This window comes from Aspergillus aculeatinus (genome assembly GCF_003184765.1).
Source record: "Aspergillus aculeatinus CBS 121060 unplaced genomic scaffold BO66scaffold_12, whole genome shotgun sequence".
Lineage (NCBI taxonomy): Eukaryota > Fungi > Ascomycota > Eurotiomycetes > Eurotiales > Aspergillaceae > Aspergillus > Aspergillus aculeatinus.
This window is the reverse complement of record NW_020291481.1, coordinates 278989-298750: the sequence shown is the minus strand read 5'-3', so window position 1 is coordinate 298750 and position 19762 is coordinate 278989. Positions and strand designations below refer to the sequence as shown.

The 19762-nt window shown below is 49.1% G+C and overlaps 1 protein-coding gene across 1 annotated transcript; it reads right to left on the bottom strand.

The window, feature by feature from the left end:
* Positions 1-4003: 4003 nt before the first annotated feature.
* Positions 4004-7090, bottom strand: BO66DRAFT_33375 (grainyhead-like protein). Its single transcript, XM_025644180.1, has 5 exons — positions 6759-7090; positions 6535-6669; positions 5895-6416; positions 4550-5844; positions 4004-4494 (listed from the first exon to the last, which is right to left on the bottom strand). Exons 1-5 carry the CDS (start codon positions 6773-6775, stop codon positions 4175-4177), a joined length of 2289 nt encoding a protein of 762 aa, XP_025506166.1. The 5' UTR covers positions 6776-7090; the 3' UTR covers positions 4004-4174.
* Positions 7091-19762: the final 12672 nt, after the last annotated feature.

Genomic DNA, 19762 nt, shown 5'->3' with positions numbered 1-19762 from the left:
TGGCTTTGTCTGGTCCTCTCAGCACTCCCGGATGGAGGCTCGGGGACTCGGTACTTACCTAGGATACAGTACGTGTCCGTCCCCAAAGGAAGGGGGGAGGGGGCCACCCGAAAGAAACAAGAAAACCTAGCTGGACTGAACCGCCGGCGCTCAAAGTCTGGAACAGATGATAAGCAGTGGGTCGGATTCGCTTCTTAGCGATCCGTCGATCCATATACACGCTTGAGCCCGGCAAAAGTTGTTCCATTTGTCTTCTCGAAACCCAGGAAGAGGGACAGGATGATGGAAACAGATCCAGCGGGAAAATGGAAATCCATAAGGTACCGGTACCGGTACCGGTGCCAGCAACATTCGCGTCAAAGTGTGGTACACTATGGGATTTCGAAAGCCAAATCAAAACACTGACCAATATGGTACCGAGGACGGGAAGGGGAGGTGGAGAAGGAGAACAGCCCTGGAGGTGACGTCACCGACATCCTCGGCACAGTGAGAGTGTCCAGTTGTCGCATAGCTAATCCCAACCCCCATCCCCAACCCATTTGGCGTCCGTCCTCAGGAATCAAAGCGAAGAAAGCCACACAATCTACATCTACAAGGATCTAGCAGCTAAGACACATCCATTATGGACCGGGGTCATCTCGAACCGATCCTCCTCCTCCACCGAACTTCGATCAGGAAGGTGCATAAAATACGGTACCCGCGAGCATATCCTGGATGAACTTCTGGGATCGACTCGATCAAGTCGGGAAGCTTCCCCCGATCTCCGACCTTTCTTCTGTGGTCTCCCCCAACAACTGGCGAGTAACCCAGCCAGCCGGCCAGCCAGCCCAGTCCCACAGTCCTGCTAGTCCAGACATCATCTTACGAGTACTCCGTACTCCGTAGAGTAGATACTGATTGATAGCCAAGAAGTCCAAGCGATACTTCAGCAAACGCAAACACAACCGCAACCGCAAACCGCAACAACTCTAGCGCGCCGCGTCCCCTCCTTGAGACATGCACTAAAACCGCAAAAAAGTTCTCCACTCCAGCAAAGACGGATTCGGGACTAAAGAGTGCATCAACCAGTTAGTGGCTCCGCGAGTGTTTGTTTTTGTGTGTATGTACACACCGCACCCGAAGCCCATCCATCAACCACCGATTGTTTACAGACGGGGGGCCGGTCTAGAACCTCATTTTCGACCACTCAACATGCAAAAAAAGGGAAAGCCCTTGGGCAAGCTACCGAGGAGGACGACATGCATTGAAACCGCAGGGCTACTTACTGAAAGTAAATGTCCCCGATGATCGTCTAGCTAGTCCCGTAAGATAGGTATTCTTAAATTCCCAATGACTGTCCGAAAAAAAAAATCAAAAAAACCTTCGATTCCATTCGATTCCCTCCCCACCCCTCAACCTCAATTTCAGCCTTACCGTCCAGCTGACTCTGGGCCATCATAATACTGAGGAACTAAGATTGACTTCTGCTGGAGAGATCCACACTTCCCATGTTTTAACTCGGTATACAGCCTCAAATCCTGCCTTCCGATTGACGGATCTGTGTTTCGATGGGTTTTTGGTTACGGTACTCCGTACTCCGTACCTTATCTCTTATACTTCTTCTTCTCGGTTAAGTTTGGCCCCCCAACGGCCACTAAGTTAGTCGACTAGTCGAGTGACCTGAGGCCGGAGTAGGTACTGTACAGCGTACACCTAGGGCTATGAGTGCTTTCAGGAGCATGGATGAGTCTAGATCGAGTCCTTTGCTGGATGTACATACACAGACATACGCAGACATACACAGACATACATACATACCCAAAGCCACACACGTACAACCCCCCCTAGCAAGACAAAGCGAGAGAGGGGGGAGTGTGAAGACGAGAGACTAAAGCACAACAACCTAGCCCAAACTCACCAATCAACCTCCCTCCCTCCCTCTGATCCCCTCTCCTCCCCTCAATTAAGCAAGTAGACAAGCAAGCAAGTAAGTCACTAGCTCCCCAACCCCCAACTTCACCCCCTCCCTCCCCGGGAGGTTCAGGTCAGGGCAATCCGCATAACCCATACCCAAGCTTCACCAAGCAAATCGAAAACACCCTCCCACCGATCCGATCCCGATCCTCAGAAACACACAACCAAAAAAAAAGTAAGAATCCAAACCGTGACAACCCCCAAAAGATCCCTCCTGGGCAAAGTCCCCTCCCGGTCTTGCTGTACTATACTCCGTACGTACTCCGGTAGATAGAAAACAACCCCCAGAGTCCCGAAAAGCAAGCGCCAACACGTACTTACCTAGTACAGTACCTTAACTTACAGTAGGGGTGAGGAGAGTCTATAACTCAACCGTCGGTAAATAGCCGAGAGAACCCCCCGGATCCCGAAGTATACGACCCCAACCAGGGCAGAAAGAAACGCATCGAACCATTCGGACACAACAACAACAACAACAACAGCACAACGGAATCAAGAGCACAGCGATAGTGGGCGGCGGGGAAGGGCGAGGAAAGAAGTGCAGGTCCACATTCCCTCTTCCGAGAAATAAAAGAATAGAAGGTTGCAGCCAGTTTCCAAGTTTTCTTAAAGAAAAGACTTTGCCGGGTTTGTATGGAGTATGGAATATAACCACAAATTTCTCGATCTCAACTCCTCGTTGGTAGGCATCCGGGGCCGAACATTCCGATCAACACACAAAAACAAAGCAAAAAAGTTGCCCGGCGTGGCCGTCCGGCAAAATCCCCAGCCTCTCGTTGCGGAATAGCAGACAGTTGAAACTTGAAAGGTTGATCGGGGTTTTGTCGTGAGGTTCACGATTTAGGTTAAACGTCCCCAGTTTCACACGCTATCAGAACCGACCGGGTGATGGTCCGATGGAGAGGGTAAAAGAGCCCCACATCACACGGGGGGGGAGAAGGGGGAATGGGGATGGGGCTATGATGTCATCGGGCTGTCGCTGTCGCAGGTTGCCGAAAAACTAAGAAGTAATCACGGAGGGTTTTACCGATGGAGACCGCTGAACTGCTGGAGTCTAGAATCTGGACACTACAACTACACTACACTACACTATGCACGGTAATATTACCCTAAGATAAAGGAGGCGCCCGCCATGTCAGTAGACTGGCCCCTCCGGTAATTCAATCTATACCCAAATTAGAAAATATCTAAACCGACGCTCCATTCCCCTCTGATCTCCCGACTGTTCGTTGGCCTGGACGCCCGGTATTCCTCCCATCGGCCTCTTGGGCCTTCGATCCCGATGGCCCTAAATTGTTTGGTGTTTGCAAACTGCAATCACCCAGAAAAGAAGACGGTGGACATCCGTCCGTTCCGAGCATTCGGTCCCATGTATAGTATTTTCGTTATTTTCTTTCTCTGGCATATATGATGATACCCTGTCTAGCAAACAGGAGAACGCAAGTCAAGAAAACACAGGGAAGGACAGTCAGGTAGATGATAATAATGATAATAAGAGAACCATCATTCCAGGAGTAGAACACCCCTCGAAGTCAAGGCGTCAAAGTCAAAATCAATCAGACAGCTGTTTTCATCTTCCAGAAAACAGCAAGAGTGGAGATCGCACACAGAGGAATTGTTCAACGATTAAAACAGATAAAATACTTCCGACAAAAATGGACAGGGTATCTATTCGTGTTCCTCATACCTCAACCACATCTTCGAAACATGGCAAGCCAACCAATCTCAACCAGATGAAATGCGAGGTCGTGTATTCCCAAAATGAAAAACAAACCCAGAAGACGTTGACGGAGAAATGACATGCTTAGGATATCATGAAAACCATATAGCACAGAGTCGCGACAAAACAATTCAAAATGCAGGAAATGCCTGGGTATCATTGCTAGGGAACTCGTGTATTATTCCCTGATACAACGCCCCCCCGCCCTCCACCATGGAGGGTAGTATGAATGACGAGTGAGTTAAAAGATAGCCCCCAAACTCCGATGAAGCCAAAGAAAATGGCAAAAGTATATCACTCAACGATGAATGCAATGTACCTTTTCACCACGCACCAGGCGCCCTTAAAAGGGAGAAAAAGGAAATGAAGTCAAAAGACCACCCCAAGAAGGCATTGATGCAATTCAGAGGTGGAAAAAAGAAAATTGAAGATGAAAGACGAGGTTTTACGTAGCGGAAGATTTTGAGAGGCTCTTGAATGTCTCCGTCAACTTAAGACATATTAATAGCTCAACTTGATTTCAACGCTCTTGGCGCTTTCGGCGCCTGCTGCGGCCGCACTCTCGAAGGTGGACGTCTCGGAGATCTCGACCACCATGTCCTGCCCATCGGGCAATTCACGGACGACATCATCGTCGACCATGATCTTAAGACCATTCTGCTTGACATGGAGCACCCGCACGATCCGTCGTGGATCGATCCGCTGTTTCATCGAGATCTTCTCCATGAGATCTCGCACAGTGCGTTCCGTCAGGTAGACGGCCCGGTAATAATCATCCTGAGGCTGATCATTCCGCGGGAATCGGACGTAAAAGCATGCGACTGGTTTCCAAGTTAGCGAAGTGGCCCAGCACGGAACATATTTTGCGGAACTTACTTGGTTTCACGGGCCGCTCGGTTGGGGGCCTGTAGGTTGGATCGATGTCGACTGCTTCAATATACCCCACAGGGACGTGGTTATCGTTACCCGCGACCTTCTGAACTTTAATCGGATGCTTCAACAGGACCTTGTCACCCATGGCTTCTGAGCAAGGGCGCGAATTTTCGCGGGAGTTGTTCATGGAGCCATGATATCCCGAGTCGTAATAGAGGTTGGACTGCGAGTTCGGCGGGTGGCAGGGTGAGTTTAGTGAGACGCTGCTGCTGGTGGGCGAGACGGCATGCAACGACGCTCCATCGACACTGAACCGAGAGCTGCGGCTGTTCTCTCTCTTGATGAATTCGCGCGACTCCGGCAAAGCAACCGGGAATAGATCCGGATCATCCTCTTCCTCTCCCCGCAGTCCTAAAATGCTCACCGGCCGGGTCGAAGTGAACATGTCCTGCATAAGCGCGAGTTTCGCATGCAAATCATCTTCCAGTGACATCTTGCCGGGTCCATCCTGTGAGCTCATGGACCATGTCCGTTTGTGTTTTGTGATCTTGGCAGGACGAGGGTCGCCGCCCTTGAGCGCGACTGAGCCGCTGCTACGCTTCCGCTTGCCATAGTTTCCAGCTCCTAACTCGGCCTGGGTAATCTGCTGTCGAAGCTTGTCGATCGTTTTCTTGACATGGGCGACGTCGTTGGATAACTTTCGCTCGGCTCCATGGTCGCGGAAGAGCTTCACTTTGCAATAGCATACTTCTGGCTCCTTGGCTGAGCCGGCCGCTACTTCATCCGGCGAAAGCATCTCGGTTTTCGCGCACAATCTGACCGGAATACCCTTCACGCCTTTGGAATGACTGAAATCTGTCGACAGGAAGTTGAAGCGGACGGAAATGGCGCAGTCCGAGATTCCGGTCGTCGGATTCGCAGTCCAAGTCACGCAGAACCCATCGAACGATGCACTTTCGAGCTGGATCTGGCGGTTCTTCGGGTCTTCCACGCCTCCTTGGGTCGGATCAACGTACTCAACCGCCTGCAGCTTGCCACCGCGTTGATGCGCCTCATTGGAGCCTCGTCCTTCCTTCCACAGTTGCCAGCAAGCTCCTGGCTTAGCTCGTTGCTCTTCTTCTTGGAACGACACACGGATGAAGGTCCGGTATTTCAACGGTTGCCCGGTCATCGGTGGCGGCGTCGAATCGACAACAGATATTGAGTATGCTTGGCCCTTGTTAAGATATGTGACGGGTATCTCGGCTTGGTGGTTGATCATAGCCGTTGGTGCACGCAAAGTGACATGATAGCGGAAACTGCGCCAATTAGATCTAACGTCTCGCCCAATGGAAGGGTTCTAGCTTACCTCTCGCCGGAGTTGTGGATGCTGAGCTGGTCGTCTTGGATCACCGACGGGACGAATTGGGTGGTAGCATTACACTGCATATCCACATCATTTAGAGACATTCCGTCAACAGATTCGTCCATGGCATCATAACCTGTATCGGTTGGAACAAATGCACCAGGTGCAAAGGTCGCCGGTTGAGCAAATGGTTGTGGAGTATGAAAGTGGGGTGGAAGAAAATGCGGGTTGAAGTGTTCGAGACCCATGGTCGCAGGATCGGCGTTGATGGTGGTTGCAGACAGCTGCTGGGGAAGTGACAGGGGGGTAATCATGCTTAAACCCATGCCAGGGGTATGCAAGTCCCCCGCCTGGCTGTGATACACAGCTCCCAACCCCCCAGAGTTCGGCGTATAGTACCCATGGGGGTTCATCGGGTTGATATATGATACTGCATTAGGGTCGACATATGATTGTGCGAAGCGCATGTCGTGTGTAGCTCGCGGTGTGATATCGTTGGGCTTCAGATCACCGTCCATACTCAATCTGTGATTAATTTGTTGGGTCAGCTTGTGTTTTCTGGTGCGAGTTCTCATGAACCGATGGGCAATGGAATTCCAGCGGGAGATGCTGAATCTCCGTGGGCGAGGGACAGTGTATTCACCTAGCGGGAGTAATCGGTCCAACGGGGACCTGACCAAAACGCGCGGCATTGCGGCTGGTGACTGGAGGGACGACATCCTGGAAGGTCTTCTGGAATCTCGTGATGAGTTCGTCATCGGGCTTCTGGGAGTTCTTTCTGTTTGGTTGAATTAATTGATAAGCATGAGCACAACTCGCAGCCCAAAAGGACGCATCATCCACGTTCAATAATCCGCGCCGACATACCTGTTGCGAAACATCATCAAGCGGTTCGGCGCAATTAAGGCCTTTCGATTGTGGCCTGGGTTTTTGGCTTGTCAAGTTGCTTTCTGGGGTGTTTGAATCTTCGTCCTCGTGTCTCTGTTTGTATGTTGCCCGGTAAATTAATCGAGAATATGGAATTCAAGGGGAAAAATCGAGGCGATCGTAGATTGAGGTGGCATTCGGATCAAGAAGCGACTATCAGTCCGGCGCCGTGGGTGGTATTATCGGGAGACAATGGTAAGTTTGTCCCGATAAACTTAAGCCAGAATAGTGGCTAGAAGAAGCGTTTGGGTGGATTTGTGGTTGGCGAAAGTCCGACTTCTAAGGTATCACATCACAATTCACAAATCGCAAGGTGTAGAATGATTGACTGCAATCCCAAAGACTACCACGGACAAGAGGGGAAAAGAGATAATTGTTTTGAAATCGGATGGACGGGCAAGAATGGGGAGGGGAGGAGGAGGGGGGGGTGGTTTGATTTGATTTCGTCTGATTTGGTTTGATTTGGTTTGGTTTGGGTCGCGAAGAGCGGAGAACAGTTCTGAGGGGGAAAGTCCGAGTGTTGCTGAAGAGAAGCGGAACCCGGAAGGTATCGGATTTATAGCTGAACAGACTCCTTACTCAGATAAGTCAGGTCATATGAGAACAGGCACCAAATGTTGTCAGAGGGAAGGTTTTTCGAGAAGAGCAGGCGAAGGATAGGTATGCTGGAAGCAACTGTACAAATGGTGGTGGAAATAGTTGGAGTGTGGGTGTGGGTGGGAGTAGGAGGGAGAGAGGGAGAAAGTGTGTGTGAGAAAGAAAGAGAAAGAGAGAAGACCCAAAGGAGGGGAGGGGGAGACAGGAAAAGACAATAGTAGTGAGTGTAAGTAGGAGGAGGTAATGTACTCTGTAGTAAATAAGTACTACTAAGTATGGAGTAGGAGGACTGAGATGAAAAGAGGAAGAGAGAGAGAGGAGGATTGAAGAGGGTAGAGCGCTTGGGACCAAACGGTAACACGAAGCTCCCCCAGTAAGAATTGATATAGTAGGGTAGGGTGGATATGGATGGTGCGAGGGTAAGGATCTGAAGGACTTTGACACTAAGTCCAACAACCGTCCAAAGAGATCAAGAAGACTTTTTGAACTCGGAGGATTTGTGGAAAGAATGTGATAGTTATTAATAAAAGAAGAGAAAGGGGCCACATGGGAAAAAAGACGTGGTGACGTGCAATAATAACGGTTGGTTGAGTGATAAAAAAGAATATTTATTCTAAAATGCAGTTTGAGAAAATTAGAAGTAGAATAATAATAATAATAATAAAAATAATACATTTCCTGAATAAAAATCCATAAAGGTGAAAAGGTATGGAGACAAAACCTTCCAGAAACTTATTTTGCCCACTCGTCCCTTTCACTACAGATCTCGTCTGGAGTTCTTTTCCTCGCTGATGTGCGCGTCCTCTGCGGTGTTCTTTTTCTCTCTCTCTTACTCTCTACTGCTGCCGTTCCATACAATTTTTTTTTTGGATAAATGGGTTTTCTAGGATTGGTTTTCAAACAGAGGAAGACCCAGGAATCAGTGGGGATGTTGTGAGGGGTGGGAGTGGACCCGGTCTGGTAATTGGGTAATTTCCGGTGGTATTACCAAGGTACAGTACCTGAGCTGGGTAACGCCCGAAGCCCCTGTTATTTTACCGGTACTGTGTCATACCGGATGCACTCGCTGTCAGCCAGATAGATGGGAGAGGTATAAGTATATGTCCATGGTTAGTACTACGTACCCTGACTTGAGAAGTAGGTAGGTAGTAGATTAGAAAGTTCATTCAGATCTTGTACCTCTCCCTCGGGTCTCGACATCTATATCTCAAAAGGGAAACAGGAAGTGGGATAGCAGCAGTAATAGTACCCGCAACAAGAAGACAAGCAGATTCCAGCTGCGAGGCAGTTTTCTACTACCCCGATGAGAAGAGAGTTCCGAACATCCGTATATCCATTAGTTGTTTACTTAGTGCAAAGGCACTGACAACTGCCAAATCAAGCATAAACTACTATAGTCAGATCCTTCCATGACGAGCACTTGTCGGGCTTGTCTCTGGCGTGCATAGCAGTGTGTCCCACTGTCCACTGTCCACTGTTCAGGTTGGTGCCCGCCCTTTGTCTCTGCGCCTATCGCTTCAATACCGTGTTTAGTCTAACTATACGGCAGAACTATACCAGATTTGTGGAGTGCCATTCGGCCCATTCCCCTTCCAATCTCCCGATTTCTTCGAGCACTGGATGATAGGTGATCTACGTCATTCCCGAAAGCCCCAGGGGCTGGAGCCATTGCGATTCGTGATACTGCGGGCGGTCGAAAGTCGGCGTTAACTGACTTCCTGTATACCCTAAGTTGCACCGAGATTTGCTCTTCCCTGAGACCCTATCTGCGCAGTCCGGTTCAGCCACGATCTCTAGCTTTATCTTCCAAAGGCGCGCGGTGAGCCAGGCATCTGTACAGGCGGAAAGTGATGTACACATTGAGGGCATACTTATTCGGTGTGAGCAGGTTGCTGCGCACAATCTAACTTTGAAATCAAAGAAAACAAAAAGAACAAAATAATGGAAAAAGAAATTATAATAAAATAAAGGTCTACGACCACTAACGACGACCTCGGGATCTAGAGTAGCTACCTGCCACATGCCGCAGCGCATGGTACAAAGTAAGTAACTGCCGTTAGTGGTAGCAGTCGTGGATATTCGAGTCTCTTGGTAGTACACATTCAAGGTTATTGGCGATACCAAACCTACTCCAACAGCCATAAATTTAAAGTCTCTTCCGGTGGACTTGCATGCAGACTACTTACTCACAAGGCAATGGAGCTTGTATGGAGTCCCAAAGCCATGGAAATTACCGGTAGGATCACGTTGACCCGAAGCGCTTTCAATGTGGCCGGGAAGCGATAGAATACCAAAGAGATTTCGGGGATCGCGTTCGGTGCAGCATGCCCGTTCCAATTCTATCCCAGGTCGGGATCAGGGCCAGGAAACCCCCAGTCAGTGGACACCCTCCGTCTAAGCAACCTCAAGACTGTCCCGAGACTTGAGAGAAACAGATATCTAGAAACATCTTCATTCTCCTACTGCTTGCTCCCAATGCCCCTCCTCCTCCATCCGCGATGGACCCCATTTCCAGCCTCCGTTCTTGCCCGTTGCAGTGGGGACGGAGCCGACAACTCAATTGAGAGTCGAAAAGAGAGCGAAAAGCCGAGCTACTGCCTAAGTAGGCAGGTATACAGTCCAGCCTGAAGAATGACTGACCTCTTGAAAAGCTGAGCATGGATTTTCAATCATAATTTGAAAAACGGCCGTGGGCTAGATGGCACGAGCGCGCGACTATAAGGCCAAAATAGAAGAGGGGGGGGGAAAAGTTCGAAGCGTTCCACTGCACATCGGTTTCGGATCAGTCGATGATAGAATATCAAATCGGAGACACCTAAGCTATGATCGGTCTCACAATCTGCATCCACTATCAGCCGAATGACTCGTGGCGAGAGTCCCGATGCTGCGAGGGATGAGCAGATTTGCCCAAAAGAGCCGTAGTAAGACAGAGAGGGAAGCAGCATCGCGTTATTGGTTGGCAATGCAGACGACTCGAGTGGAGGAAACTGAGTTCCGAGTATAGAGAGAGGTAGTAGTAGGTAAGGCAGGGTGGATAAGCACTCCAAGTGTAATGTTTGTCCTGATCAAGTGAAACGTCCGACCTCGCCTAGGATGGAGAGTGATGGAGTCGGATCTGGACCGGGAGCTTAATTCTGTCGTGCACGGGGTCAAACATTGAACCATATTCTAACCAAACCGTATCCAACGGGGAGATGATGGCTATGACACAATGCTTCGACCCTAGAAGCACAGACATATGGTGGTACTATACTTCCCTACGTTGCGTGTTTTCTGCAGCTAACCTTTTTTTTTTGGTTGGTACTGTTTCCTTCTTTTCAAAGCATGCTGCAACTCAGTTCTAGGTCTGCATGCCCTCCTGACTCTACATGAATGCAAAACATTGATAACCCACCACCCTTTCCTCCCTCATGGGGTCGATTTTCTGATACTGTAACATAACTGTGTACGGCATTGAGGGTGGATTGTATGGGGATTGTAAGTGCGCTTAGGCTTTCTAACGGTCCAGATTGCTTGGAGTCGGTACCCGCCAATCAGCAACCTGAGAAAGAGCGCTTCCGGGTCACATCGGACGGATCTCCCCAGAAGCTTATTACATGAGAGAGTGTGTATTGTGATAGTGAAGGTGTATTGAGGATGACAGTACGGGGAGGTATTTGGTGAGGTAGGTTAGTACTCACTAGTTGACTAGGACGGTAACGTTAGCCGGTACTTCGACAGTTAGTAGACCAGACCGAGCTGGGTTAGTCCCCGCAGTGGTACTCTTTGAGTGCGATGGGTTAGAACTTAGAACATGTACGAAAGGTCCGGCACCCGTACCTAGACGGGCGGGTGCCCGTGGATGGATTGGACCCATGGATGATAGTCCACAGTCCACGGTACTTTGAACTTGTGTCCCTCCTCTAGGCGGAGCAGGCAGCATTACGTCATTTGTCTGTGCTTGCGTGCCGCACCCGCCCTTTCGTCTCCCTCTCTCTCTAGATCTAGGTACTAAGGCCGAAGCATCAGAGTGGTTCGTTGCCGTCCCAGGTGACAAGTTTGACGGAAGGATTAAGGGGAATGGGAAGAGGAAATGATATTCGGACGGACCCATGAAGTGTATTGCTTAGTGAGATCAAATCTACTGAACAAGTGATCTAATTTGTTGGACTTTTGATCCGATTCAAGGGGAGTGATTGACTGACCCGGTCGGCCAGGCCATTGATGGCCTATCAAGGCCAGGTCTCCGCTAAGGGCGGGAGAGCCCCGGATTAGTTACATCATAGGTAGCCTTCATATTTATGAGGTGAACAACGTACTACTAGCCTACTGAGGTAGCTACTTGGTAGAACGGCAAATAGTTCCTTGATACTCCGTAGCCGAGTACATACTTACATAAGTAGTACATACTCATACATTCTACTGAGTACATAGCCCTGAGTGGAGTATCACCTACATATCTGTATGTAATTAGCCTCTCTCGGACTATCGCCCCCTCGGAATTGTAATGCCTACGGCATATGAAAGGGATGAAATTGGCTGATCCACTATCTGGACCATGACATTCAGCCCAAGTATTGTCGTCTTTTTACCTAACGGGCTAGACCCCAACAAACTGCCCTACTGTACAGTAGGTATCGAGCTCGGTCGCAACAAAACCTCGGTCTAACTAATCGGCAATGCAAGCCATTCATCCATCCACTCCTCCAAATGCATGCTGATGCGCAGACTCTTTGCCTAAACAGAGTACAATATACATATAGGCAAACATCTCTCAAGCAGCAATTGAGCCAGGGTCCCGATCCTTCCACAGCAGCCGCTCGTCAATGTCAATGTCAAGTAACTGTTTCAGTGCTGATCTGACTGCTCGTCTTAATCTGGGGTACTACATAATAGGTTCGTCGGATCGAACTGCTCAGTTTCCCACCCCTATCATACCACTCGGATCAAATACGTGGGGAAGGGGTGAGACGGGATCGCATCATATTACAGCCATGATCGACTGCTAGGACCTACACTCTTGCTATTGTAGCGATGTATCTAGACCACTCATTGGATTATGCGCCTTTGCACGGAAACTCTTCGCGGTGGGAATGCAAGTCTTCCTTGGAAGAGCCAATGACCGCTTTGATATATATGTTTTCCCCGACCGGCAAAGCGAAGCGACAATCAGATTTGATAAACCCGCACACCATACAGATATATACCACACACACCGGCATCAGCAAAGCAAGCGAGCGCGCAGAGAGCCTCACCTACTGCGTCGAGTGCGAAAGGCAATTGGAAATGTTCTCGACAGTTCCCCCTAGGCACCGCTGGGATAGGTATACGTATACGGCATGTTCGATCCCTTGGAAAAGGAGCAGGGGTAGCAGTAAGGTATACGTCTGACCCATACACACAAGGTTAGAGGTTTGGTTGCTACTGGCTGCTAGCCCTACCGGAAATCTCTCTCACACTCACACTCCGTCCGTCGAGGTGCAGTTCGGGGAGGCTTGGCCGGAATCGGCATGTGTGTGTCTGATGATAGATGTCCCATGGGAAGAAGGAGATCATAGTTTTGACCTGGAGGTGCAGTGTGCCGCACTTTATCGTGGTAGGTACAGTACTTGTACGGAGTACACAGAGTACCTTAACCACTACATTAGTACTATGTATGTACAGTATGTACGGAAAACTAAGGTACAGATCTCAAGTGAGACAGGAACGGAAATCTCAAGACAAGCAGAGAATGGAAGATAAACGGTTCTCCCACACCACTACACGACATCCACATCCACATCCACATCCACCCGCTAGTTATTGCCTGCAGTCACAGCCGTGCCACTGACAGAGAGTAACTACCATATCCACCCACACACACACACCTACTGGACTGGGGACCATCTACTCCGTACTCATATTAAGCATGTATTCGATGACATCACTTTCAGCCCAAGCTAGCCATTACTTAATATCGGAGTACTGGAAGGCGAACAACGATCCCGGCGCACCGAGTTGCGCGCAAAGGGTCCATCCCATTCGCTGAACAAAGAGCCGTATTGAACTCCATTCTCCGTAGGAAATAATTTTTTTTTGATATGGAGTATGACAAGTGAATCATAACTTTTCTCTGTCGAACAATGATCAGATCCAGATCCCCGACCCGGTGGACTTCTCCCAAAATAGCTAGCCAAACTCATTTCGAAGAGTTATCGCTTTGCAACCCGCATATATTATCCGGGTCCAAATAACGTACGTCCGTGGCCCGAGAAACTACTACTACTTCCGTACAGTAAACGTAGACAGAATGTGTGTTCAACCCATCCACAATCATAGGTAAAAAGGTGGTGTCCTATGAGGAGGGCGGGGGGAATTGCTTTTTCTACTGACCGCACCGAAAAAGAAAAGAGAAAATGAAAAGAAAAGAAAACTGCTAGCACAGTGCTAGGGGGATTGGAAGGCAAAAAAAGGGTACCTTTTTACGGTAATCCATTTTTTTGTTGCCTCCGTTCTCGAAAGCTGACTGAACTGACTCGAGCAATTGATAACTTAATAATCATACGTTCTCGATCAGGTAGGCAAGCCAGCCTGAGCTGGAGCCCTGGGCCAGATAGACAAGGTGTCCACTCAATCTGGAAGCACCCTCGCCACCCCCGGTCGCGCATCCTAATTAGAACTGAAAAAAAGATTAAGTAAACCGACTAGCTTACCACTGACAGAGTGCCGGTAGTTAATCAACCGGTTCATCTCCCGCTGCAGCGAACCCCGGGGAGGGGGGAGACGCGGTTGCAATGAGTGCAGCTGCGCATGAGATACATTCAATCCTTTCGCACCTGTTCCCCTTATATCTGATGCCATTATGAATATGATCCCTCCTCCCCTTGATGCATTTCCTTCCCATGATTCGTTCAGATTAGATAATTCGCTGCTGCTGCTTGCTGCTACCTCTGAACTAACTAGCTAAAGCAACCAACAGGTGTTAGTTAAGTTAGTCAGGTTTAGCCAACCATCACATCCACTAACCACCGACCATCTCCGGCCACGAGATTTGAACTCTTGAGAGAACAATATGATTACCTCCAACATCCACGAATAGCCATCAACCAAAACAGTTCCGGTAGAAGGATCGAGTCTTGTGCTATCCACTCTATCCACAATGATAATGCCAAACCCATCTTCTTCCACGACCCGCCAATCCCGTCGCTTTTCTCATCTGCTTCTCAAAAATGATCTCCAGACGCACACAGGATCGTATTTAGGACACGATATACAGATGCTTAGGAGTTTTACTTTCAGCTGAGCTAGTTAAGCTCTTCCCTCTCTCACTGACTCGACACCATCCGACGGAAGCACACATCTTACTGACCTGAACCCTGCGCCCGCGTTCATCCCTTCCATCGATCCCATCCGACATCTACCCATCCAAGGTCCATCCATCCATCCCATCTCCCCGTCCCGCCTAGCGCAACCGCATCTCTACCGCGTAAGGCTTTGACCTGTTGTCCTCGATCGAATAACAAATCACAGAAGCACTGCCCGCTCATCTGCCGTGTCGGACGGCAGCGGGATAAATGTACAGTACAGTACACTCGACGAGGGCTTTTTATTCGCGTTTGTCATTATTGCGGCGGGGAAAGGATGACAAGCTTCATAGATGGGATGTGCCATCCCCACCCCATCACGCAAAGCCGTGTGCTCTGCAATCTTCACCTTCAAAACAAAGATTATGAAACCCAAAGGAATGAATATTAACTACCTTGCCCTGTTCCTCACCAAGAAACAAAAATCAGAGAAACAGAAAAGGATGAAGCGGCCTCCTGCACTTGACGATTGAGAGTATGTACGATTACCAAAACCGGAAAATCAAAACAACCACCTCATGCGCCCTCTTCCATTATCGCCCCCTCGCGCGCGCATTCGAAGAGGGGTCGTCTTCGTGTTCCAGTTACATCAAGCGTTGCGCCTTTTTTTTTTCCCTTCTGCCTTCTTTGACATTTTGAAACATTTGACATCTGGCACCTTCGAAACCATAATAAAAAACTTCTGAGAAAGCGGGAGGGGAGGAAGAGGGGAAGATAGTTACCGGGATAGCAGCTTCGAGACGAAGCAGCTGCCACCACAAGTCTTCCCGTTACTAACTAACTATGCGTACTAACAAAGAAGAGAAACATGATGAGAGACGGCGAGGAAAGAGCTGAGCTGGGGAGTGAGTTAGGAAAGTCAAATCTAATCTATCCCGATCCTCTTACCCCCCGGAGAGGAGATAGAAGACAGAAAAGAAGGGTCAAGGGCCGGCTGGGTTGGGTTGGGTTGGTTTGGTTTGGGTTGGCCTAAATAGGTTCTCCCGGTATCCCGGTCGCGCGCAGCCGCGTGTAGGCGTGTGTATGTATGTGTGTGTCTTATCATGAGTCGTGGGAGTTCTGGGGGGTTGTGGACTGCGGAGTGTTGTGTCAGTTAAGGTGCAGTGCGTGGTGACAGGTACGATGAAAAAGAGATGTTATGGATTGATACGCGGGATCTACAGATTGGTGGTGGTGGTGTGGTTGCGGTGGCTTGCCGTTTTGCTTCCCTCCTCGCCCCTCCTTCCTCAGGCTGAGTTACTCGTACCTAAGGTCAAAGAACGGAGATGCCTAATGCTATCTAGCTTGGCATGGGATTCTTTGCCAGGTGCATCTAACCATCCCCGTCCCCGAAACACCGTTGAGTATCACCAAGATGAACTCAATAATCCGTACGGGGATAGTTCCGAGGGGCGAGGGATGGATGTGGTGGTGGTGGTGGTGATGGTGGTGGTCGGGATTGGGACGGGAGGGGGGGATTATCTTCGCCTCATTCGAATGAAGGTGTTGAAATCACCTGTCCTATGTAGAAAGAATGAGGGGGGGCAATGTTCTGAATTCTCTTCTAAGGCGACGTACGTACCCTCCCGCGGAGAAAAGGTCCAAGACAACAGATAGGTAAGTTCTACATACGGCGTTGTATGTTGTTGGGCGGTTTCCGCTCGTCTGTGTTGCCATTGCTTCTGGAAAGAGGTATGCTATGCGAGATTGATGAGGAGAAGGGGGAGGGGCGATGTTCGACGGAGTATATCAAACCATGGTTGAACAATTACGCAGAGTACTTCCGTCGAGAGTAAGAAGTTAGTAGCAGCAGCAGCAGCAGCAGCAGCAGCAGCAGCGGTGCTATGTAAAAACTTACACTTTGACTAACTTAGCACATGTTCATCTCTCTTTGACTTTTTATTAACTCCACTTGCACTTAAGTCTAAGTAAGCTACCTGTCTTGTCCCTTTGGGGCAACAGTCTTTTTTTTTCCCCAAAAAACCTTTTGCCATTTGATTAACTAGTTAACTATCGGCAAGACAACGGCTTACTAACCACCCAGCTGCTTACTAAGAGACTCAGCCCTTCTGCTGTAGGCTAAACAATCCCACTAAGTATAGTTGTACAGTGCATTGATGCTCGTAGTAACTACTCATAGTAGTTACACACTTTTCTCTCATCAATGATATCATAGACGAAACCCACATTCTGCAGATCACAGATCAAACTAAATTAATACTGATGTAAGAAGTGGAAAAAAAAATTTCGAATAATCTTACTTCCCACCCGAGAGACAAGAGCACAAAAACCAAAAATAATTCCCACTGTGGCGTCTGATAGTAACCGAACTAGCGTTGTTGTGTCTTTACCCCTGGGAGGGACTTGTTCGGTTTTCCTTTTCCTGCTTGGCATTTTTTTTCAATACTACGAGGCAATCGAATCTCTTGTGTATCACTCAGTAACTACCTATCTCTCTCTGTGTGTTTCATGGTTTTGTGGTGGGTTTCCACGACCGTTGTATTTTTGTTTCTCTTGGTTGTTGTACTGTACGTCCCTTGCGTGGAATGGATATGGAATCTTCTTCATGAACTAGATCGGTTATCATCTTCCATATCGACAGTCACATAGTAGTCCAACCAGTCCAGCTTCGCACCCAGTGTCTACCACCGTCCAGCTTATCTTTCAACGGAGCCATTTGACCGGGGAAAGCAAAGATTGTGTACACAGGAATAGATTACCATAGATGCAGGAGACAATCAGTTATTGTCTGAAACATGGTACAGGTACAGGTACATACAGTACCTTTTCCGGGAGAGAAGGGCAGAAACGGGAAGTAAAGTAATATCTGTACGGTACTATTGTTTCCTTCCTCCCACCCCCGGGCATCTCCATTGCCCCCTCATCTCTACACACGGACGTAGCTTACCAGAGTGTCGGGTCGTGGGGTGTAGGGGCTTCCCGTTTGACTCGGGTTTCCATATCTGCTCACCAGCCTGGTGCAGCTATTATATGTCGGTGTTCGTTGTTTGTACCATGCTAGAGAAATAACCAATCCATCTATGAGCTTGTTGCATGATATGGTAGGTAGCTTTCGAAAGGTACAGTACTTGACTTTTACCTGAATGGTATTCATCCTCTGGATTACAACTAGTCAGGTTTTGTGGAAATCAGAATGCTCAATGACCAACATAATATCATGCTTTGCTTATAGATTCCTCTCTATAGTATCTTATTATTCTCTTCGCGATTAAACATGTCCTGACCTGAAACCGCTATGTGGAAATACCGGCGAGTTGTAGTTGACGCCGGTCAAGTTAGGTATACCTGAGTCTCATCCTACTACTCACAACACACAAGATTCCACCTCCTTCAAATCTACCAAGCAAGACTATCTCCCCAAAATACCGTCAATGCAAAGATACTCCCCGTTGACACCAGCAGAACACAACACCATCATACCCCCCTTACCTCAACCCGTCAAAAGCACCATCCACGGTGACACCTCCTCCCCACGAACCCTGGCACGGAACCATCAACCAGCCAAGAGCCACCACAAATCTAGGTACAAGTCTCATCAACCATCGCCCCGGAGAAGGTCTATCTCTGCCTGAGTGGCCGACAGGAAAAGACCTCCGAGGGAGATGAGATTGGACGAACCACCGGCAGGTACCTACCCAACCCGGAGTAGTAGCAACCTTGATTCGGATTCGGTTCATGAAGTCATGTATACAGCTCCCGCGGAACTCCTCAACACCAAGCCCAGGCCCTCTTTTACAGTGGTAAGTATCCTCATCATCACTTCTAGATCCCAATCAGGAGTTAAGGATTATAGATCCGTTCCCGCCCCTCTTATCGTTGGAACGTGGTTTACCACTACAGTATTAGCGTAGCACCAACCGAATACAGTACTGGAACTCCATCTCAGATAAATCTCACACACACACACACACACACACACACACACACACACACACACACACACAATCTGATCAAATCCTCCTCCCCTTCCTCTCCTTCCCCAAAGATCGGACCAGCCCATCTCATCCTCCTTCAATCCCAAGGAACCATTGGCGTCGGGGGGTAAGGTGCTTCTTCGGAAGGGAGCCCGAAAGTCAGAAACAGAAGACAGGCAGGCCGGGTGACATTGAAGCTTCCTACTTTATCTAAGGTAGTCTGCTTCCCTTCCAGTGCCCCTCCTGCCTCGTACAGCTACTGAGGGGAAACCCACTGGATTGGGTTAGGTAATATCAACAGCAATTAGCCACAAACCCCAAGACCCGAGACACTCGCCATTCTCTCCCTCATGCATCTTGCAGCTGACATCTGGAACCCGGGGGGATGGGAGTATCGTATCCGTGGCAGTGGCAGTGGCAGTGGCAGCGGTGGGAACCCCAAGATCAACGGTGAGATTGGATACGGGGAGGGGAGTGTGTACTGTCGGAAGGGGAAAGTCGACAGAGGGTACTGTGCCTGGCCGTTGACCGTTTGGTGGTGGTGGCAGGGGCTGGCGATCACAAGGTAAGGTTGCGTGTGGTGGGTGATGGTGGTGGTTTGTTTGCTTCTGAGCTAGCTGCAGCCATCCATCAGCCACCCCCCATTCCCATTCCTTCTTGTTCCATTCATGATCCCGGGAATACAGCACCTCAGATGTACAGTGCAGTAGACAATCCCTGATCCCTGCCTTCTAGGAGTTCCCGCAGAATGGCCCACCGGGCGTACTGTGTACATGTATGTCTGTATGTATGTATGTGTGTACCCTATCGTCGAACCTCGCATCACGCCGTCATAGTTCATCTTTAAATCCAAACAAAGCAAAGCAAAGCAAAGGTAAAACAAAATCGCGCAAGAGACGCCATACTAATACCACTTTCTCGCCACCGGCTGGCTGCTCTCCCTCCTTCAGCTTCAACCCGTGGCAAGTAGCAAGGTAAGGTAGTCTTCCCCGCCATGATAGACCGTGAAACCCTCCCCACTGGAAGAAGAAAAGGGAAGGAGCTAAGGTAGTCTAGCTAGTACCTTACAGTAATAGTAGTAGTAGTCACGGTAGGCCTCGGGGGGTATGCT